The 24,828-nt window shown below is 36.6% G+C and overlaps 1 protein-coding gene across 1 annotated transcript in view; it reads left to right on the forward strand.

The window, feature by feature from the left end:
* Nucleotides 1-24,828, forward strand: part of lrp1bb (low density lipoprotein receptor-related protein 1Bb) — a 359,341-nt gene that overhangs the window by 246,088 nt on the left and 88,425 nt on the right. The window contains exons 32-42 of the mRNA XM_067410627.1: nt 6,311-6,451; nt 9,581-9,706; nt 10,723-10,854; nt 14,160-14,294; nt 14,879-15,008; nt 16,157-16,283; nt 16,396-16,547; nt 16,860-16,984; nt 17,118-17,489; nt 21,693-21,882; nt 22,952-23,156. Coding sequence (XP_067266728.1) covers nt 6,311-6,451; nt 9,581-9,706; nt 10,723-10,854; nt 14,160-14,294; nt 14,879-15,008; nt 16,157-16,283; nt 16,396-16,547; nt 16,860-16,984; nt 17,118-17,489; nt 21,693-21,882; nt 22,952-23,156 — 1,835 coding nt within the window. The remainder of the gene's footprint in view (nt 1-6,310; nt 6,452-9,580; nt 9,707-10,722; nt 10,855-14,159; nt 14,295-14,878; nt 15,009-16,156; nt 16,284-16,395; nt 16,548-16,859; nt 16,985-17,117; nt 17,490-21,692; nt 21,883-22,951; nt 23,157-24,828) is intronic.

A 24,828-nucleotide genomic window follows, 5' to 3' on the forward strand; every position in this document is an offset into this window, starting at 1 on the left:
GATTTTCATTTATAATACAGACAGCCAATAGTAGACAGTAGCATGATTTAAAGGCTGCTGTCACTAAGACCTAATGCACGGAGACAATATGCTGTTACACATGCTGTTCACATTCACATAACCAACACGAATATACGCCACAACGTGCATTTTTGAATGTTTATGTGTAATAAACCCCGAAAATCTGACACTCGTGAGAAGCGGCTATGTGTGTGCGCTTTGGTCAAGAGCACACTGACTGAAGACCGTCTCTCAGAGAGTGTGCACAGTTTTTTCTCCCTAGGACATAGCTTACATTTACCGTAGTGTTCTTGCTTACCTGTGTCAAAAAAGTGAAGTCATTGGAATATTTCCATTCTGCAAAACAGCCACTCACTTCTGCCGACATCTTCAGACAGCGACACAGCCAACTGGTGTGAAGCTGTGAACTCACGCGCAACTGCAATACAGCTAACGACTTTAAAGAGGCAGCGTTCACTTTTACCTTTAGATGACAAATTTACATTTTAAATTCAATATTGATTTAAACAGAACTGTTGAACTAATTTACAGTATATAACGCAAGTACATTATAAGTAACTGTAATTAAATTACCTAAAAATGAACAGTAAGGCCGTGTGTCCACCAGAGCGTTTTTAGCCAGCTGAAAACGCTAGGCCCTCTGCTTAAAACGCCCGTCTGTGAGCGCTTGAGAGCGCTTCTGCAGTGTAGCATTTTTTTCTCGTTGAGACGCTTTGTTGCTCTGATACGGAATATCCGCGTCACTGTTACTTATAACTGATTTTGCAGGTAATTTGTTTCAGGCTAAAAATGTTCACACGATGTGGAATTACTTGCTATGTATGTTCGGAGACCAGCAATATTAAATTCTCATCCATTTTGTTTCTGTTTGTTGATGTCGCTGTACAGCAAGAATGTGACAGTTGGTCGGAGTTGTATTTGTCCCGCCCCTCCTCCACTCTGATTGGACGGCTGGCTAAAAAGTGACAGTGATGAGCACAGCGTTTTACTCAAAGTTGAACATTCTTCAACTCGAGGCGACCAGTAAAAAACGCTGAGCTCTCAGCGCTTGAGCGTGAAAAAGACGCTCAGCGCCTCGTCACGCTCCTGGTGTTTAAAAAAACGGTGCTCCCATTGAAAACAATTGAAAAAGTACGCTAGCAGCTGGAAAAAACGCTTAGGTGGACACACGGCCTAATCCCTTACTTTACTTTTTCAGTGGATAAGTGATTTAATTAGAGTAATGCATTACTTAGTAACTCGTTACACCCAACACTGCTCCCAAGTGCAACAAATCAGTACAAAAATGCAGGAGATGGTTGATTATTTTAGTAGAAAGTTTTCTACTACATCACATTTCTTATAAGATTTTCTTTAACATGCTGAATTGGTCCATACTGCCCATCTAGTGTGTGTGCACATGTTCAAATGTTTGGAGTCTGTAAAAATGGTGTGAAATAACATTTAATTTAAAATGTGATTTAATCATTTTTAACTTTTTTAAATTTTAACTTTTTAACAGTTTTAACTTTTTTTTTTTTTTTTTTTTTTTTTCCTGTGAAAGCAAAGTTGTCAACTTTCAACAGCCATTACTCCAGTCACATGATCCTTCAGAAATTATTCTTATATGTTGATTTCATGCTCAAGAAGTATTTTATTATTATTATTATTATTATTATTATTATTATTATCAGTGCTTAAAATAGTCTTTTTTATTATGCTCTGATGAATATTAAAAGAACAGGATTTATTTTAAATAGATTTTTGTAAAAATGCAAAAGTCTTTCTTTTGATCAATTTAATGCATCTTTGGTGAATAAAATTTATTTCTATCAAATAATAAATCTTACTGACCCCAACTTAAATACTCATGTATATACACCACATGCCACAGGTATTATGGATCAATTCTAAAATTTTTCAAGTTGTATCAGACCTCTATAAAGGAAAGACCATCTGGCCAGGGGCCGATTACATATGCTTGCAGGTGGGTGGATGATCTCACAGACTCTTGAGTGGATAAGTGGGTGGTGAGTGGAATTTCACTTAGAATTCCATGTTTTCCTCTTCCATGCTGAATATGAACCAGTCAAACAATGGCTTAAGATAATTTCCTTCTCTTAATGCCTTGCAGATGTACAGCATATTTACCTTACTATGTTGATTATAAAGTATAAAATATAAAGCAATCACATCCTCAATGTGCATATGAAAGGAAACAAGGCGAGGAGATGAAAGAGTCTCCGTGTGATTGATGTTATATTTGTGATAAGTAAAGCAGACCAGGTTCTGCACGTATACTCCTTATGATAAGACAGCTATCCCTTCCAAGCCCACAAAACGCTGCTTTTCTTTCAAATATCAGCAGTCTGTGTTTTTATAATGCATATGGCACATTGCCATGCAGGTTACCCACAGAGATCTAAAAGAATGGTATATATTAATATGCAGCATGAGAATGTCATCAGAGAACAAAGAGTCAGATTCAGCATAAAGAGGGAAAAAATACTGAATACATTACTGCCCCTTCAGCTCATATGCACTACAAGTCAAAATTACAGGTAGACTGTTCAGTTTTGAACATGAATGAAACAAACTTTTCCAGTAGGCTATATAATTTTCGTGTGATGCTGGGGTACAGAGCTGGTCGATGCTTCATGTAGCCTCCATAAGATCTTCAGTCTCTATCGGCTCTATCTCCCTCCCAGAAAAAGCAACATAAATTAGGGGATTTGCCAAGGTTAACCTTTATAACATGCTATCAGTTGATGTCCCCGTAAATTTACTTTGGTATTGCTGTAAGGGAAATGGTTTACGATTTCAGCCACCTGCCATGGTAAAATCAACCACCCTGTAGCATGTGTTGAGGGACAGACCTTATCATTACAGGAAGGTGTGCAGGGAAATATACTCGGCAGAGACAGATGATCAGAAGATCGATATGAGCGGCGGCTGTTTGAAAGATGCAGCATCGTTATTAAAAAAAAAAAAAAAAAAATTCAATGGCCGCCTTGCATCAAAGTCACATCTGTTATTAGACTGTGAAACGGTAATTGAAGAGCATGATGACTGAAGAAATGAAAGCAATTTTACTGACAAGATCCAGTCTCACCACCTCCTCCTGGTAGAATCTTTAATGGGATGTGACCACTCAGGGAAGTGCAAGCTGCTGTTTAGTGGGCTGTGTGTCACCTTAAGACCTGTGCTTGTCTGTGATCAAACAGTTTAAATGGACATTACACCCAGAAGCAATCTCTGACGTCTCTCACTCTGGACAGGTAAAGATTAATATTGACTGCAGTGATGACCTATGCAAGCAATCCTGAATGTCAAATATGCCACTGGCTGCTCAGGGATGTCATTTATGCACAGTTGGCCTCACTACAAAAAGCAAATATCTTCTTGGAGACTCTCTGTGGCCTAAATGACACTAGTATTTGTTTCTGGTTTATGGAGGAGAAAAATATTTGTGCTTGTACTCACTGCATACATACAGGTATGAGAGAGTTTAAGCATGCAGTAGGCAATTGTTCTGTTCTAAATCCAAGTGAGCTGCCTACAGAGACAGCATTTTAAGGCAAAAGTAATAGGTGTACAAATGCATTGCTTCATTTTTTATATACACTACCATTCACAAGTTTGGGGTTGGTAAGATTTTTTAAAATGTTTTTGAAAGAAGACTCTAATGCTAAAAAATGCAGTAAAAACTGTAATATTGTGAAATATTTTAATTTAACTGTTTTCAATTTAAAATAACTGTTTTCTATTTTAATATATTTTAAAATGCAATTTATTCCTGTGATGACAGAGTTGAATTTTCCGCAGCCATTACTTCAGTCTTCAGTGTCACACGATCCTTCAGAAATCTTTGCTGATTTTTTTTTTTAGAAACATTTCTTATGTCAATGTCAAAAACAGTTGTGCTGCTTTTATTCTTTGATTAATTGAAATGTCAAAAGAACGGCATTTGAAATAGAAATCTTTGAAAATAAACATTATAAATTTCTTTTCTGTCAGTTTTGATCTATTTAATGTATCCTTGATGAATAGGGAATAGAATACCAACTCATTTTTTTTATTGTAACCTTTTTTTCCCCTTTTTTTTTTTCTTTTTCTTTTTTTTTTTTTTTTTTTTTTTTTAGTTTTAGGATCCCTTACTGAAATTCACATTGGTTCCATTAAAGGGGTAATTGGATGCAAAATTCACTTTTACATGAATGTGTGTCGGCAGTGTGTGTACACAACCACCCTATAATGGTAAAAATCCATCAACTCCTCTTTTTTAATCCCCATAAATCATAAGCAGTGTGTCAGAACAAGCCATTTGCAGATTCTACCTTTTATGACATCACAAAATGCAGTAACCCCTCACTGCAGAACACAAGATCCAGGCCACAGAGACGGGTAGGTTTAGGGATATGTAAAGTTGGAGGAGTTGGATCCAGATCCTGGGGGTGGAGATGGGTAGGTTTAGATCAAGGGGGCAGAGACGGGTAGGTAAAGAGATATGTCAAGTGGGAGGAGTTGGATCTGTATCCAGCCTCGCCCCCTGGATCTCGTGTTCTGCAGTGATGACTATCTCACAAAATGCCTAGGCCCCGCCCATGACTGCTGATGAACTCTGCCCTATTTGCATAGACCCCACCCTTAGTAAGCCCTCACAGTCTGCCATGTTAATCTCCTTGCCAGACCATTTAACAGCAGCATTCAAGTAAGAAATTTATTCTTATTAAAGCTTCTAAAGTTAATTCATTCAATTAAAAATGTAGAATAAGGTCATGCAGAATAAGGCATTAATATGTGGTTAAATACTAATAAACAGCCAATATTCTAGTAATATGCATGCTAATAACAATTTAAAAGACCTTAAAATAAAGTGTTACCAAGTAGATATAATTAGAGTGGTAACACTTTATTTTAGGGCCTTTTAATTAGTTGCTTATTAGCATGCATATTTTTCTAGAATATTGGCTGTTTATTCGTATTTAAACACATATTAATGCCTTATTCTGCATGACCTTATTCTACATTCTTAACCTACCCAATACCTAAACTTAACAACTACCTTTATAACTATTAATAATCAGTAAATTAAGAGTTTATTGAGGGAAAAGTTGTAGTTAATAGTTTATATGTGTTCCCTATACTAAAGTGTTACCATACTAGCATATTGATGTAAACATAACACGTGCCATCTGACATCCAGCTCTCTCTGTGTGTGTGCTTCGGATGTGTGTTCTCAGAAAACCATATCAGAAGTTTAATTTGCTTTAATTTGCTTTGGTTGGCTTTAAAACGCACACAGATAATACATTGATGTTCTAGTTTTTGTCAGACTATTGTTCTGAGGCAAGAGATGTAAAGGCTCTGCCCTCTTCTGGAAAGCAGCAGCTCATTTGCATTTAAAGCTACTTCCACTCAAAAATGGGCATTTACGACATTGTCTGTGTGGTATTTTGAGCTGAAACTTCACAGATACATTCTGGGTATACCTGAGACTTATATTATAAGGGGCATAATAGTTGTACAGTTATTGTTATTAATGTAAAATCTCAGAATATGAATTGAAATGTCCTCCAAACTGTAAATTTCTTTGTAATTTTATTTAAGACATATTGCTGATCCAAAGTCAGTTTTATTGTAAGAATTACATACTAGCGGGACATGGTCTCTTGAAGGGAACTGTGATTAACATGATTTTTGATTATTTTTTCAGCCTTTTCATTCAGTGTCATTCGGTTCATTCAGTCCCTCTTTACTTTAACAAATACAAATATGTGTTTCATTTTACGGTTGCACAGCCACGACTGTCTCCAGCTCTCCTGTATTCCTGCAGCAGACAGATATGGTCTAGGCTCGGAGCCAAGGACAATCTCTGAGGCCCTTTGTGGCACACTCAGCCTTACAGAGCGGAAACAACACGAGGGGCTTGCTAGCTGCAGCGGCACTGTGAGAATAGATGCACTCTGATGGCTTTGTGAATGAAGAGCCCTTGTCTTCAGCCAGGGCACGTAGCCAGGCTGCCCTGAGCTCTGCCTCATTGACTCACACTGGGAAGGGAACATGCATAATGCTCAAGTCCTATCTCTTTACTTTTCTCGCTCACTCTCTCTCTCCAACCACCTCGCTCGCCCACCCGTACACTATAGCGTAGCATCATTTTGGCACCAAAAAGAGCACAGTACACCACCGGATTATATGCATGTGGTATAAAAGAGACAAACAAATGATAATGGCATGTGCCTCTATTGGCAGTCAGGCCTGTTGGTTCTGTGACTTTGGGAAATGAATAATTCATCTGTTTTTCCAGGTGGCAGGCTGTGGTGGGCCGATGAGGATCTGGCTCAGCTGGGGACGGTTGCCAAACGGGATGGACGTAACCCGGTGGTGCTGCGCAATAAGACCAGCGGAGTGGTACACATGAAGGTGTACGACAGAGATGGTCAGAAAGGTGTGTCCTGATACACTCAAGGTTGCCGAAAAATGAAACAACTGACTATCTGAAGGGATTTCATCAAGGGATTATCTCCCGTGTTGATGTGTTTCGCATGTAGACAGGATATGGGCAGGATAGAGTTTGTCGCTTTTAGCCAGTAGGCTTTAGTTGAGTCACAAACACGTACCATGATTTCGCTACTTGATAGTACATCCTCATTCTAGAGAGCATTTGATTGGCCAAAAATCTTTTGTAGTTTAAAAAAAGTCACTCAGTTTTCCTGGGAGAGAAGAATTACTCATTTTAAATGCATTTATCTGTAAATTAAGTCCATGAGCTGCACAAGCAGTGATTAGCCTCAAAACAGGCATGGACAAAACTCTCTTTTTTACTTTATGGAGTCTTTAAGTAGCTTATAAAAAGGAATGTGCTGAAATAAACAAGACCATACATTTTGATCATTACACCATGTTGTTTAATTTACTTGTAAATTGCTAGTTTTAAATGTCAACTATTTTTTGTTTTCTACCTTCCTTTTTTTAAGATGATATCACAACCTTATCTTCCCTGTGACTAAGCAGAGATATATTCGGATATTGGTTTTCCATTTTGTGAGTTATTCTGCAAATAATTCATACTAATGGCAGATCCATTAACGGTATTGCTGTGAATCCCACTAAACTGTCGACTTGAATAAGGAATGACCATTAAACGGGCTCAAATGTAAATCTATCCAGCCACCAAATTTCTCCGACAGCAATTAGCTGAGCTTTCCATGAGAGCTTGCGCTAATACACAGTGGTGCAGTTTCCCTCCCCTTCACTTTCAGTTATACAATTAAGACAAGAGTAAGACTTCTGGAAAGAATGGAAAGTCATCTTAACTTGACACCAACACTAAAACCTTTCATCAAATGAGGAGAGAAATACTGAATTTACGACCAGACCTTTGTGAGCGAACTTGTTAATGAATTGCTTTCATATAAAAGGGTAAATGACATGCCTCAGAGACTATCTCAAATTAATCTTCTGCTTTAGCTTTGCCTATATGGCTCATACGCAGGCCAATATAGAATCTGCAAACTTTTTTTGAATTTTTGGGGGTAAATCTTTTGGAACTGGGAATTTTGTGGAATGGATAATTGATTTCACATAGTAAAATAAAATAAAGAGAACTAAAGAGAGGTGATGTTGCACAGGGTTATTTCTAAACCCTCATTTCCTCGAGCAAAAAGAAAAAGTTTTTACAAATTATTTTTTTAACTTAAGATATTCTTTGAATATGTTAACTTATTAACTTTGATATGATGGCTTCATTCTGATTTTAATGATATTAAACATGATTATATTCTATTGACAGCTCTAGTTTTTGACAGAAATGGGGTTTGTATGGTAATATTCTCTGTAAAATTGCTTTGGGATGATATCAGAACAGCAGTATACTGTATATGTCATTTGGCATTCAAATGAAAATGTTTCTCTTCAGGTTTACTGTACCATTCAAAAGTTATTTATTTTGTTGTTGTTTTTGTTGTTGTTGTTGTTGTTGTTGTTTTAGAGAAATTAATACTTTGGTCCCACTTTATATTAGGTGGCCTTAACTACTATGTACTTACATTTAAATTAATGATTTAATACAATGCACATATTGTGTGCATAAATGTTTTTACATTCTAGTTAAATTTTTAAAAATACCAGCATTTAATTACATCTGTAATTAATTTATGTAATTACACTTATAATTACACTGTTGACCCATCCCTTACAACTTAACTCACCCTTAAACCTTGCCATGCCACCAAACCTGTCCCTAACCTTACCCATATCCCACCTCAATAGCAGCCAAAGTGTTTTGCAGTACAAAATGAACACAATAAGTACATTGTACCTATTTTTTTATGTAAGTACATAGTATGTACATGTACATGTACTTACATCTAAAAATAAGTACAATGTACTTATTGTGCTCATTTTGTACTGCAAACACTAATATAAAGTGGGACCAATACTTTCATTTAGCAAGGGCGCATTAAACTGAACAAAAGTGACAATAATTAAAGTTACAAAAGATTTCTTTCAGACAGTCTGATGATTAGAAAATAATAATAATAATAATAATAAATCAGTTACCACAAACAGTTCTTGAGCACCAGATCAGCATATTAGAATGGTTTCTGAAGGATCATGTGACACTGGAGTAATAGCTGCTTAAAATTCATAAGAGTCTTATGCTCTTACCAACTCCAAACTTTTGCATGGCAATGTACACATTATCAATAATAATAAGTATAAAATAAGCTACACTGACAATTTGTTATGGTTAGCAGTGTTTGTGAAGAGGTGAGGATCTTATCGCTTGCAGTCTTTACAAAACCAAACAAACAAAGATAATCCAAACTGAAAAGCAGCAGGCAATAATCCAAACAAACATCAGGAAGACAGTAATTATCCAACCTTGAGACAGGAAACGTAACATCTTTATCATGGGAAGTAAAGACAACAACTGACAAACAAAGACTGAAACACAGGGGTGTATATTCACAGGCAAACAAGAGGCTAACAAGCAACAGGTGAGACTGGTACAGGGTAACTATAGAAACTAACAAGGGTAACTATGGGAAGAAAGTAAAACAGGAAGTAAACACTGGGAACAATGGAAACAGATAAACACTTCAAAATATCAAATCAAGAAACTCAAAACTAGTGAACATGTAACACAACTTAATACAGACTGAATATTTTCCAGATATCTTTTTTTTTTTTCTTTACTTTGGCTTTAGCAAAATGACAATATTTAAAATCTTTTCTCACACAGTATACTGTAAATGGATAATACAATGTCATAAGATTTGTTTGTATAAGCAATGGAAGATAAGAGGGTTTAAGGAAATGTATGAAACAGTCATTAGTTTTGCAGTTTCATCTGGCTGCACAAGTAGATATGAATACAAACGTCACCTATCACATTCCTATATTTAAGAAATATAAATGTTTTGAATGGTTTGGAATAATTACCTTGCAAGAATGTACAAGTGTTAGAGATGGAGAAGCCAAACAATTACAGTCCACAGTTGTCTCCACAAAGACTTTTTTTTCAAGATATTTCATTCATTACCATGTTGTCTTTTATTGCGGTCTCTCTCAGGTAGGAATGCCTGTCAGTTGAATAATGGTGGTTGTTCGCAGCTCTGTCTGCCCACGTCTGAAAACACACGTACATGTGCCTGCACCATCGGCTACAACCTTCGAAGTGACCGTCTCTCCTGTGAAGGTAGGCTGTTGTCGTGCTCCCTGTCAATTTGGTTAGCGGGGATGTCACGCATGTTTTCTTCACTTTAACACTAGAAGTCCCAGAGATTTGTAACCCTCCTTTAGCCAAGTGGATGCTAACTGGCTAGTCTTTTGGCTATCATTAGCATCAATTCATGTGTAAATATGGTCATTACCTGAGCAATCTGCAGGGGGGTTGGGGGTGTGTGTGTGAATGGTTGCTGGTGGCTTGTTTGTATGTGTGGGGGAGGGAGGGCTGCTAAAAGCAGAGAACTTGATTGACCATGGGCCGGTTTCAGAAAGGAGGTTAAGTGAAAACTCTGAGTATTTTTATCCTATTTCAAGTAAATTTAAAAAAAAAAAATCTTAAACCATGAATTTGAACTAAAATGTGCTTTTAACATACTATCTCTGTATAGAAAAATGTATTTAGTTACTACTTGTAGTACACTTGAACCCATCTTTCAAACACTTTTAAAAATGGACTTATGATGTATTTCAAATATAAGATTAATATATAATGAATATATACAAAATGTATTTATAATATATTGCCAGGCAGTGCCAGGATTGTGAGTGATTGCTGGAATGTACTCACTCACTTTTTAATATTATTTGTAAATATGTGTACAAATGGTTGGTTTCTTTATTTTATTTTGTACTATTTTTATCAATAGATCTCAGCAACAAAGGAAAAAAAAAAAACGTGTGTTGATTTCTCCCTAAGATGGCAAAGTGAAACACAAGTTTCCTTGAAGTGGCTCAGCATGGCCCCACATTGTTTACATAACAAAAGCAACTGTTCACAGCTGATTAAGGATATTAGCCTAAAGCCTTCCAGCCCATCGGCTGTCCTGCGGGTTTTATAGGTAGAAAAGCCAAATGGCTGCTCTCTGGGACTTCTAGTGTTAAACAACAATTCACGTCGTACTTTTATGTGGAAGGTGTCCAAAGAAAACTGTGTGACGTTCATTTGACCTCAATCTAACATCTCTTGCTTGCTGTTGTCTATCACAGGCTTGAGTTCTTTTCTGATGTACTCTTTTCATGAGGGGATACGAGGAATGGCTTTGGATCCCAGTGACCATGCCGAGACCCTGATGCCCATCAGTGGCACCTTGTTTGCCGTTGGCTTGGACTTTCATGCAGGTACAAACACTGCACTTTCTGTGACTCAGTCCTGCTATCTTTCACTCTGTTCAGTAGTGTATAGAACTGCTCTCTGAATCCTCTGTGTGTGCACAACAAAGATAAGGCATGTATTGCCTTCTCTGCATTACTTTTTTAAAATGTTGTTTGCTGCCAGATCTACAGTTTTGTATTAGCTACACAGTCTCTTGCTAGATCAGAAGGGACTCTACAAGACTCCATATCACATGTTGAAGAGATAAATGGGTTAAACAAGTTGGTGCAAACAGTAACTCAGATAAATATTCGTATCTCATATAGCTAGAACCATAAGAGACAGAAAGCTGTACATTAGATAATCTAGCAAATGAAAGCAGAGCTGACATCGCCAAGCTGATGATGTTGAGGGGTTGTTCTCATACTATGCATTATTCATTCTCTGAATGAGGTTAATTTGACAGCGGTCTGATGCAAGATTATTCAGCCTGTTTCGGGGGAGCATTTTGTGGTGACAAGTGGCATAAATGAAGTGAGCGTCAAGGGGGCAGTCCACATGTGATGGTACCAAATTATCATTCTAACAGTCAATAATATGAGACATTTCCATACACATGCAAACACATTCTCATGCATTAGCACAGACTACTTACTGTAGCCATTCAAATGTGACCTGACCTTTCCTTCTCCCATAAACAAACAAGCAACAAACACTGTGCTGAAAATGCAGTCTATATAGCATTCTGTTCAGGTTAGAGCTGATGCAAAGGATAAGTACGCTATACAGACAGTGTGAGGTTGCTAGTGAATACATTTATGTATTTGTTTGTTTGATAGTGAGATATGATGCATTTAATTTAATTATTATTATTATTATTATTTATTTATTTATTTACTTATTGTTGTTGTTACTAAAAACTATTTAATTTAGTTAGTTAAATTATTTAAAGTCCCCCTGTTGTCAATTATTTATCCCTTAAAACTCATCTTTGATCACCAAAATGACATATTTAAAAAAAAAATGCAACTCTACACCCTTGCCTCATTTAATATACACGGATCAATGAATATGCAACTTGCTCACGCCAGCTCTGAGAGTCTAGTGTTGCTATAGTGACGAGCAACTTGTTGTTTGTGCTGTGGATATTTAAGAAAATAGCTTGCTTCACTTCGTATATTCACTTTAACAGCTGTGCAACTGAATTTCTCACATGTTTTCTGATGCTTAAATTGTTTTTTAAACTATGAATTGGTAAAACGCCTTTGCAAAATGGTCTGAATCCACTTGCATTAGTTTGGACTGCTCTCTCACTGAATCACCTAAAGCGATTTCTCAGTAAAACAGACAGTATCGAGAGAACGAACAGCCGCGTTCCTCTGTGAACATGCGCCAAATGGATGTTTGACAATTTTGTTGCTTTTTGGAGTTCAGATTTTAAAAAAAAACATTCAGATGAAATCTTGCAGGCGCCCGTGCCTTCTCCACACTTGAAATAAATGCACATCCTTGAATGAGCATGGATTTCCAGCGTATTTACTAGAACCTATCAGGTAGGTTAATATCTATGGTTTGGTTCATTCCAGAGGCGACATAAATCAGAATTTATAATGAACTGAATAGCTCTCTCAGAACTTGACGTGCCACACTGACTGACATATGCACAAGAATCACGGTCACATGCACATGCTCAGAGCTATATTGTTTTAGTTATGTTTTGTAGTATTAAATTTCAAAGGACAAAAACATGAACTTTATTGGCTTTATTTCAAGTCAGCTGTCACTTTACTTTGGCGCAAGCTCCTATGCGCTCGCACACTTGGCACAGCCCTTGCGACGGTTTGTCATTAATTAATATTAATTCATACGATAAGCCTTTTGCTTGACTACATATAGTTCATCATAACATTGTAATAGACTCACTATATTGCTAAATCTACACAATTTTTCATATCATCAAAAAAAATACCAGGATAACCTGGCTTCTCTCAAGACTTTCCTGCTTCAGAGCAGTCATAGTTAATGATAAAAGCCTGCCGGCACGTTGTTGTGATTAGTTACAAGGTAATCTGTGACGTCACAAACACCCATAATTTCAAACCGTGGGTTTTAGACTTTCTTTGGTTTACTAAGTAAACCAAGTACAGTTTAATTACGGTTATAACTTATGTTGTCATCTTGCTTTTATGACATGCTATTGCATTTTTGTTACGTACTGTATTGCCTCACCCCTTTGTTGCGTGTTCTCAGCGGCAGGGTTTATGTACATTTTAGGGTTAGTGATGTCACTAACCCGGGAAGAAGCTCATTGTAGTTCCTACCAGCCATTTGTTGTAGTCCTTAAACTGAGTATTCTTTAAAAAAATATATCTCCCTTTGCATTGAACTTTGGCAGTCATAACTTTGCAGATGTTGTTTGTGCTCAAACAGCAACATTACACACTAACTAAAGTTAAAAAAGTGAAATCATAATCAACCATGATTATTATTATTTTAATTTATTTATAACAATATCAATTTAACAAGAAAATCATTACCTTGGACTTGGAGTATAGCATACTTCATCCTTTGTATCTGCTCTTAACTGAATGGATGTTTTTATGTATTCAAACAAATATTCATTCACCTTAATTCATTGGATGGACAGGTCAACACATGCATGGGTTGGGAAACATGACAGAATTGCTGACCACAGCAGCAGGGCAATAGAGGCAGATGGTCAGAGAGTTTCTATGCAAATGCTCTCGCCTACCACCAGAATCAGCTTATCTCAGGTGAAGAAAACCCCAGTCCGGCTCAGCCTATGACAGCTGATTACACATGAATACCATTTGCATTTTATTAAGAGGCAGCTTGTTGGAGCATAAAACAGATGAGGGCCTTCCAGCTGGCTGTTGTCACATGCAAGAGATCCGTTAGCCGAGTGTGAATTCAGCAATAACAGTATGGTGCAAATAAATAACTACTCTTGCCGCATTCGGTTGTAGGGCAAAAATACCATTTACATTTAGAGCTTGCTTCTGTCAAAACAATCGTTTAGTCATTGCTAATCATGTTTGATTTGTTTGCTACACTATTTTTGTATGTCACTTTGAATGCCCCAATACACAAAGCTTGTTGGTAACTGTTGTTATTTTTACTGACAAAAAGCATTAGAAATTAATATAGGAATCTCTTACAAGCATTATAAGAAGTTTCCAGGATATCTCTGTCGTGTGCTTCATTTTTTTTTTTTTTTTTTTGATGAAAAGCTTCTGAGATGCATTCTCATAAACTATTTATATTACAAGCTTTGCTCTTAATGTGAATAAAAATATCCCCTTTCATACAGGCAATGATACCATTTACTGGACAGACATGGGTTTAAACCGCATCTCCAGAGCCAAGAGGGATCAGACATGGAGGGAAGACATTATCACCACTGGCATTAACAGAGTGGAGGGCATCGCAGTCGATTGGATTGCTGGTTAGACACAAACATCATTTTAAAAATGGAATACTGCCATTTTTTTATCACTATCTGTCTGTGTATAGTTTTTCAATAAATGGTACTGCGCAGCACAGAATGTCAGCATTTCTTCAGTTAAAATCTTGGTCCCTCGTTATATTAGGTGGCCTTAACTACTATGTACTTGAATAAAAAAATAAGTACAATGTACTCATTGTATTCATATTGTATTGCAAAACACTTTGGCTGTTATTGAGGTGGGATACAGGTAAGGTTAGGGACAGGATTGGTGGTATGGGTGGGTTAAGTTGAAAGGGATGGGTCAACAGGAATTAATTACAGATGTAATTACATGCAGGTATTTTTTATTTTCATTTTCATTTTATTTTTTAGTTAAGGCCATACCATTCAAAATCTGGGTTCAATACAGTTGTTTACATTTTTGAGATAAAGTCTCTTGTACTCACCAAGGCTACGTTTATTTGATTTAATAAACATAAAAATACAAAACAATTTGAATACAATAAAAACATAATATTGTGACATATTATTGCAATTTAATATATATATATATATATATAATTTATTTATTTTTTCCCTAGGTAACCTTTACTGGACAGACCATGGCCTCAACCTCATTGAAATTGCTCGTCTAAATGGTCTCTACCGGTCAGTTGTAATATCAGATGGGCTGGATCAGCCAAGAGCCATTGCAGTGCATCCACAGAGAGGGTACGTCAGCTGCCTTTGAGACAACAGATCAGATTCAGCCATGTCTGCTGTTCACTAATATAAATCTTTAGAAGGACTTTGCAAATCAGGCTACAAATTTAGGGAACTATACAAGTGCATTAGATCAGAAAATACAATGAGCTCTTGAGAAATGAAAATGCAAAGGTATTTTGACCTTTGAAGGTCAAATACACTTTGCGATCTGTGAGATTGTGAGTTTTGCTGACACAATGTCTTTGCCTTCTCTGATGATCCCTGAATTCAAAACCAGAAGATACAATATGTATCTCCATTTAGTCTCAGACCAATTTTGTAGTCAATTACAGTATTGTTCCAGTAATTAGAGTCAAGTCAAATTTTATGATCTCTTTTTAGTTTTGTCTGCATTTGCCTTGAATTTGATGTTACTCCCTACAATCAGAATCACAAACTGAGAAGACAAATTTTTGACATGAGTGCTTTAACCGATCTATCTGCTGACAGCAGATAGCATCAGGAGTGGGATCTTCTAAATCCCAGACATCCAAAAAAGAGACACCCATTCAAGCCTAAGGCTATAAAAGTCTATTTCGTTTCCAGCTGAGTCAAACTTTGAATGACATTTCCTTGGTGGTGTAACAACAGTTTTACGCTTTAAAGGAGTAGTTCACCCAAAAATGAAAATTCTGACATCTTTTACTCACCATCATGTCATTCCAAACCCATACGGCTTACTTTCTTTCGAGCACAAAAGTAAAAATTCTGTACTGGTTGCTTTTTTCCTTGCAGTCTTATAGTGAATGAGGAGGCTTTCAAGTTTCAACTGATTTAATTCAAAATAATTAGTTGTTCACAATGATTCATTCTTCTCTAATGAACATGCCAAGGTGTTCTAGGGCTGATGTCAATATATATTCAGTGATAAACAATTGTTTCTTACAGAAAGCTTTCTGAAGACTTGGCATATTGTTAATGAGTTGTATGGACCACTTTATGACACTTTTGTATCCTTCATATTTTTTTTTAGAAAAGTATATGTTTGGAATGGCATTAAGGTGAATAAATGATGACATAATTTTAATTTTTGGCTGAACTATTCCTTTAAGGTCACTATAAAATATATAGAATCAGTAAAACAGTAATCCTGATCTGATTTTTCCAATTAACAGTTACTTATTCTGGACCGAGTGGGGGAAAAATCCTTGCATTGGTCGTGCACGACTGGACGGTTCTGACCAAGTGACCCTGGTCAGTTCTGGCATCGCCTGGCCGAATGGAATCACCATTGACTACGAGGTAGGGTGACGTGATTCTACTTCCTGATGCTCCGCTCACTCTCTCTTCTTCTGATGCTGATAAAATGGAGCTGCTCAAAGGGAGAGGCGCTCATTTTCAAATTGCTTTCTAGGAAAATAGATTATACTGGTGCGACGCCCGGACCGACAAGATAGAAAGGATCAACCTTGAGACCGGGGAGGGCCGTGAGATTGTACTGTCAGCCTCCAATGTGGACCTGTTCTCCGTGGCTGTGTTTGGGGCTTACATCTACTGGTCTGACAGGTAATTTATTATTTTACTAAGTGCTACACTCTCCAAAGTGGCCCACGGAGCCAGATGCTCCAGTCTCAACGGATTAACCCCTTCCGAGCAAGGTTATTATGAGGCCTGCAGTATGTTTCTGTCATCTCCCAGGCAGGCTCCGTTGGCCTTATGTAAATGGGGTGTACCGTAAGTCATCGGCAAGGTGACGTTTTCTCGGCTTTGCCGCTAAAGCAGATTTTCTGTGTGTTTTAATGAGTCTTGCAGCTTTTAATTAGAAAACTGCCACCATTACGCTGATGTCAGACTCGATCTCTGTGCCGTCTATGGCAGGGCCCATGCCAACGGATCAATCCGGCGTGGATTCAAGAGTGATGCCACCGATGCTGTCACGATGAGAAGTGGTCTTGGTGTCAACCTGAAGGACGTGAAAGTGTTTAACAGAGGCCGGGAGAAAGGTTGAGGTTTCAACTTAATTTGTTTATTTTATTATGCCACATATGTTAAAAAAAAAAAAAAAAACAGAAACAAGATTTATTCTGGATATTGCAGTGTACATCAAGTGATGTTATTCAATGCTTTTGCCTGCAGGCACAAACCCATGTGCGAGGAGCAATGGAGGTTGTCAACAGCTGTGTTTTCACCTGGGCAGTGGAAGAAGGACCTGTTCCTGTGCTCATGGGTACTTAGCCGAAGATGGCTTTGCTTGCCAAAGATATGAGGGCTATCTTCTGTACTCTGAAAGGACCATCTTGAAGAGCATCCACCTATCTGACGAGAGTGATCTTAACTCCCCTCTCCAACCTTTTGAGAATCCAGACTACTTCAAGAACGTCATCGCTCTGGCGTTTGATTATCGGCAACAGAGCTCTCACCACAACCGCATTTTCTTCAGCGACATCCATTTTGGGAATATACAGATGATCAATGACGACTGGTCAGGAAGACAAGTCATAGTTGACAGTAAGTCTAGATGGTTTTATTGTACATGCTTTCTTGCAAAAAGGGGTGTTTGGAAAGTCCTGCTAATTGCTTCTTGGTTTGGATTTTGAGCTAGCCTTGAAAGATGTCCAAAGATGCTGCTTCCACAGATTTGGGCATTTGTTTTTGGTCCTGTCGTCGTCCTGATGCAGACTCATTGCAGTGACCTACATGTTGTTTAATGTTCTGCCGCCAGAACCATTCCAGCCTCTTAGCAGCCATTTGTGAAAGGCCATTTGTTGGAAAGCATAAGTGGCACTGCCTGTGATGTACAGCAAGGCCTCCATGCATCCAACATCTAGTAAAAGAGTTGTAATAGCTACCTCCATTTTTCTACAACTAAGTGGGACCAATTTAACTGTCAGAAAAGATGTTTAAAACACTGCATCTTTTTCTATGATGGATTCTTGATGGATTAAAATCGCTTGTCTCATTTCCACCGTCCTCAAACTGTAACAGAAATATGAATGGAAGCGGGGTGATATTTTTCAAGATCCTGCCTGTCACTGTTGTTGGAAAGTTCAGAATATGGTTATTGATTTCCTCATGTACGCTATATACTGCAGACATTTCAGCTGCGATCAATATCCGCGTCTGATGGTGTCCCACAATGAAAACCTAATATGCCTAATGACTGTGTATTATCCATTTACAATGTAATGAGACAATCTTGGCAGGTTGTTTTTTTTTTTACACCAGAAACCTCATGTACTACTTATTATTGCTCATTCACTTAGTAATTTCCGACACAGAACTTATGCAGACATAAATTACTTTTTAAGTTCAAATGGCAAATAATAGGAATATTGCAGTAACATAAATGTACACCAGAAATTCTTGAATGAAATTCTTCATGATTGATAGCAGAAATTCAGGGGATGTTCTTAAAAAATAATTGACACAAAAATTTAAATTGTCATATTTACTTATACTGTAGTACCTATTTAGTATGCTTCTTTTTTAACCTTAAAAGCTTCATACAGTCATAGAAAAGTCTTACAGCTTTAGAACAAAACAAGAACACAAACTATTTAAATGCAATTTCTTTCTGTCCCATGTAAACAGAGAAAAAAAAAGTCCTGAATGCCTTTTCGGTACTTAGTAACCCAGCTCATTTCACTCTGCTTAGGTTAATGGGATGCAGATATACTTAGAAAGCCTCTGTGCTGCATGATTAGTGCTTCTATCCACTTATAGTACTCTCTGAATTCTCTTTTAACTAGCTTCATTGCTCCTTAGGTATTACACCTTTTCATATTTCATTTTTACTTAATTTGCCATTTCTATCCTCTTGGTGATCATAAAAATGGTTTTGTTCTAATTCACTCTTGCCTTTGTTTAGTATATGTGACAAAATATCATTTACAACATATAGAATCACTGCTTTTTTGCTGTTGAATACACTATATTTTTTAAATAAGTTAAATATAAACTGCATTATTAATATCAAATATTAACTAATTAAATTAAAACAATGGCATTCACATTTTTCAAGTGGTTACTTCAGCATAAAATGCACAATACATTAATACTGATTTGACTTAGAACTAGGTCTGTAATTAAAATTAGCTATATAGTTTTTTTTTCCCTCTCTCTCTCTCTCACACACACACTCTCTTTCAAAGCCTAATGCACAGATTAGATATGTTGATTACAGTTTTTTACAGACGCTAGGACACATTTCTCAATACTTAGGTCACTTTTGCAAAACTCTTCACACAGTTCTCCTAACCAACTTTCATCTTGGCACAGCAGTTAATTTCACATTCAAAATGCACTAAATCTACCAAAACACTTCATTCATGTCTCAAATCAACTCATTCTTCCAGAACACTAGCAAAGGTTTTCACCTGACAAACACACTTTGTCAGTCATAAAACATCGACCTTAAAAACACTAACATCAGTTAGCATTATACAATGTTTTCTTTTTTTAAATTTCTTTATAAAACAAGAATGACACTCTCTACTGCTTATAATTCACCGCAGTACATGTTACATGGTCCATGTTTACATTACAGAACAAAATTATTCCTAAGTTTCCCCTTTTGAATGGATGGTAATGAAACTGAAAAACAAATGCTTGTGTAGGTGTTCAGTTTCATCTAATTCCTCTGATAGTATTTGATTTTTTATATTCAGAATATATTTCATTACAATATTACTATAGAAATGCAGCATATTTCTGCCTTATTCAGTTTTGTATGATGTTATTGTTTTGAACATAAGTTTAACAGTTTTGAAAACCGTATGTAAGCATGTGCAAATTGGCCTGTATGTACAAAGAGTTTTGGCAGTTGTTGTGTCTGAGTGAGAAAATAATTCATGACATTTGAGAGATATAGTCATTGAATGCATTTTGTGCCAAAGCAATGATAATTGATCCTCAGTTTAGCACACATAGACTTCTGTTGTGCTCACTGTGTGAAGAGTTTTGCAAAAGTGACCTAAGTATTGAGAAATGTGTCCTAGCGTCTTTAAAAAACTGTAATATGTAGATTGTGGAGATGTTTTTGAACGAGATTACGTGAACTTTTCATACTGCTTCCACACTGTAATGTTCACATAGATATCCTCCACCTCTATCCATTCGAGGATAAGTACCGCAGCCAGAGAGAGTGAGAGAGTGATGTATTGTTGACTACAGGTTGAAATGAGCCTGCTCTTTTGATGGCATCTCCACACTTGAGCTCACTCACTTTTCCAGAGATGAAAGCCAATCCCAGACACCTCGACTACATGCACACTCAGAAACACATACAAACACTCATGCACACTCTGTGCTCTGTCACCAGGAGAGGGTGAGGACGTTAATAATCCGTATTTCCCTAATTAAGTCATACATCCCCTGTTAATTACTCCCTGGCCTCTCTAACAGTTTCTGCAAAGGCAAGCTGTCAGGCACTTTTTATTGTGAATGATTAATTAGTGATGGATTTCTGCAGACGTTAATAAAGTATTCTCTAAGATTTTTCAAAGAGTAGCTTCTTTAGCCACAGCCTCTGCTAAGTTAAACACAATTGCTATTTAACTTATGACATTTTAGACGTGACAGCAGACAAAGCCTAAGTTTTATAATGCTTAGTGAGATGTCGCTTTGATTGATTATGGTTTTCTGAACACACTCATTGTGTGATTTCAGTATCAAAAAGAAAACCAACAGTACCAATGTATTACATGGTGTGTGTGTGTGTGTGTGTGTGTGTGTGTGTGTGTGTGTGTGTGTGTGTGTGTGTGTGTGTGTGTGTGTGTGTGTGTGTGTGTGTGTGTGTGTGTGTGTGTGTGTGTGTGTGAGATACAGTCGATTTGTTTTTTGTTTTTGTTTGTTTGTTTGTTTGTTTTTGAAAGTTGAAGAATTCGGTAATACATTAAAATTCAATCAAAGTTAATTTGTTAACATTAGTAAATGTATTAACTAGGGATGCACCAATACCGATACTAGTATCGGTATCAGCCTGATACCAAGCTCATATACTTGTACTCTTACTCGTAAAAATACCCCCGATATCAAAAACCGATACCTCACGTGACGTAACTGGCAGAATTTTCTGTGCACAGAGACACCGACGGCAGCAGCAGAAACAATGTCAGCCTCAGGGATGTGGAAATACTTCACAATTAATGATGACAACCCACACATTGTGAACTGCATGCTTTCAATCACAATTCGTTATCGATTAGTGAAGACCAGAAGCGCTCTCTCTTGCGCGCACAATCCCAGTTCTAGACAGCGCGTGATCAGTTCTCCTCGCGCCTGAATGGTCAAATGCACACATAGTTGTCAAAATGTCCATCGTGTGGAATATCTCACGCTGATGGTGCTCAAGAAACATTTCTTATTATTATCACTGTTTAAAACATTTGTGTTGCACAATATTTTTGTGGAAAAATATATTTTTGTAGAAATCTTTGGTAAAATTATAACTGCCTTTACTTTCACTTTTGGTCACTTTAATGCTTCCTTGCTGAATAAAATATATATATATTTTTTTTTTTACTTATTTTTTAAGCGCACAAACAGTAGTGTGTTAATTTCCAAATTTTAACATAAAAGTATTACTTAATGATTGATTGATTAATTCATTATAAAAGTATATTATATCATATTTCCATTTGACTGGTTTAACTATGTCATTAGCCAATGGGAAAGAAGCATGGTCAAACTGTATTTTGTTTTCTTCTCCAGATGTGGGTTCGGTTGAGGGCTTGGCTTATCACCGTGCATGGGATACGATTTACTGGACTAGCTCCACCACCTCAAGCATCAGCAGATACACAGTAGATCAGAGCCGACAAGGAGCCTTCACCAGGCAAGCTGTTGTCACCATGTCTGAGGATGACCATCCCCACGTTTTGGCCCTGGATGAATGTCAAAAGTAAGGTTTTTTTCTGATATTGTCGTTCTGTAAGAAATACTGTCAGTGTCAAATTACAAAAATGACATTGAGAGTGTTTTCAGAAATGTTATATATAATATAACAATGGAATATAATATTATTTCACATGAGTTTGAGTTTGTTGCCATGTGATTGAACTGTTATTTGCTCTTAAAAACATCTAAAATGCACCATCATCGGTCATGTGACATGCGAGAACCAATGAAGATTGGTGTGCAGGGTATAAAAGTTTTTTTTTGTTTTTGTTTTTTTTTTTTCCCTGATCTGGCAGAGGGAAAGATTCCATTCACTATAAACTAAACAAAATGGATACTTTCACTTGACAGAGAAACCTTTGTCAACACGACATGTGAAACAAAATAGATTTTTATGTCAGGAGGAAGCATATTGACTTTTAAAATTGAGAGCAAATTGATTCGTTACACACAGGAAAACTGACATATATGGAATGTCAATCAGTAAAGAAGGGAAACATTTTAATTAGTTTGACCTCTTCCGATGAGCCAAGTACTGTGTGAAATTTGTTGTGGATGAAACATTTTTATTCCTGACCAAAGTAGCATCTCTCCAGACATAGTGGATTGTATATCCACTTAAATATCCCCTCTAAAAGAACCATTTCAGACTGATGAACAGCATTGATATTCAGAAAGATGTGCCCGACCCTGAGTTCACTGACTACATTAAACCCTCAAACTTGGAGAGAATATGCTTACTTGGTTATCTGGCACATTTTCAAATGTACTACAGACTGCTGTTAATTAGAATCTAACCTGAAATGATTAATTGGCATAGAATGTCAGCATGTATCACTAATTTTCAATTAGTCCGTGGAATTAGACTGTGAAAGGAATTTTTAAGAGGAAACGTCAAACAGGCCCTGAGGCCTTTCTGTCCACTACTATTTGTGAAGTCGGTGATATTTCTCAGTCCCATAGAGCGGGTTTAAAAATACAGACAGGCGACAGTATCGAATCATTTTGTCTCGCTAGTGCTGTCTGAAAAATCGCATCTATTCCTCTCATTTTCTGTCTTATGTATTTTATAGCCTCATGTTTTGGACCAATTGGAACGAGCAACGCCCCAGTATCATGCGCTCGACTCTTGCAGGGAATAACATGAAAGTCATCATTAGCACAGATGTATTCACTCCAAACGGACTCACGATTGACCATAAAGCAGAAAAGCTGTATTTCTCTGACGGCAGCCTGGGCAAAATTGAACGCTGTGAATATGACGGAACCCACAGACATGTAAGTATGAGTCTTTCTCTGTTTCATTATTTTTCGGAGAACACATTTTTAAGGAAAATATGATTTGTTAAGAGTTCCTGACAAGATGCATCATTTTTGTAGCACTTCACAATAAGGTTCAATTCATTAACATTTACTAATGTATTAGGAATCATATACTAACAATAAACAATATCTGCAGCATTTAGTAATCTAGGTTTATGTTCATTTCTAAAATATAATTTTACATTTATATTATATATATATATATATATATATATATATTAGGGGTGTAACGGTACACGTATTTGTACCGAACCGTTTCGGTACAGGGCTTTCGGTACGGTGCACGTGTGTACCGAAGCATTACATTACAATATTCACCACCAATAACCGCAATAAGCTTTGCGTTTTGTTACTTTCGATAAGAAACAAAGTGTCATCCTTCAAATTCTGTCCACGAAATCATGAAGTTTAAACAGAAAATGCCATTTTGACGTGCTTTGATGTGGGGTGACAGATCACTGTACAGGCGCCTCAGTTCAACCGGCAGCGCGAGCGCAAGTGAATGTGTTCATCTCTTCCTCCTTAATACTAGTTACAGAATAAACATGAAAGAACATCTGAAGGTATGTTGCAAGATTCAGTACAACTTACTGAAACGGTCATATCTCATGTAATCGCTCATTCAGTGTTTCAACGGTGGAAAGACAATGAAAGCGTCCGTATTCAACAATATGTCATGATGCATTTACCTCAGAAAAGCCATTCAGTGTTCGCAGCTTGTTAGTTCGCTAGAGAACTCTTTCGCTTAATATATGCACTGTATTAGCCAATATATTCATTATTTTACTTAATCCTTTAGTGATATCCTGATTAGGCTATTTAATGTATGTTTAAATAAATCTGATGTTAAAATAACAGCCACTGTGTAGAAATGATTATATTTCAACAACGAATTGGAGTAAAAAACATTTAGAAGTTAATGCAAAAACTGCCTTAGGTGCAGCTTACAGGTTTGCATACAATTTGTTATTTGAGTGTTGATTATTTTATCTAAAAATAAAAAGCAATTGAATTTAGGCTAATAGTTTGGGCTTCTTTCATGTTAGGGCTCCCTACATAGTTTATAGCATTAGCAGAGATCATTTTTTTATCCTTAAGAAACTTTTAGTTTTAATTTCATTTAATATATTTAAAGACAAAAACACAATTTGTTCAGTAAACCTCTGTTTAATAATAAAAAAAAGCAATATTATGTTTAGTTTTCTCTCCACCTGCTGTACCGAAAACTGTACCGAACCGTGACTTCAAAACTGAGGTACGTACCGAACCGTGAGTTTTGGGTACCGTTACACCCCTAATATATATATATATATATATATATATATATATATATATATATATATATATATATATATATATATATTAATTAATTAATTTAGGTTATTGTTAGGTTAGGTTATTGTTAACCTAAATTAATGCTGTAAAATTTGTTGTGCACCTAATGTTAACAAATTGAACCAGTAACACTTTACAATAAGTTCTCATTTGTTAACATTAGTTATTGTATTAACACTATAATAACACTAACAATGAGCAATACATTTGTTACAGTATGTATTAATCTTTGTTAATGTTAGTTTATAAAAACATTGTTAATTGTTTGTTCCTGTTAGTTCACAGTGCATTA

Source organism: Chanodichthys erythropterus, chromosome 14 (assembly GCF_024489055.1).
Source record: "Chanodichthys erythropterus isolate Z2021 chromosome 14, ASM2448905v1, whole genome shotgun sequence".
Classification (NCBI taxonomy): domain Eukaryota; kingdom Metazoa; phylum Chordata; class Actinopteri; order Cypriniformes; family Xenocyprididae; genus Chanodichthys; species Chanodichthys erythropterus.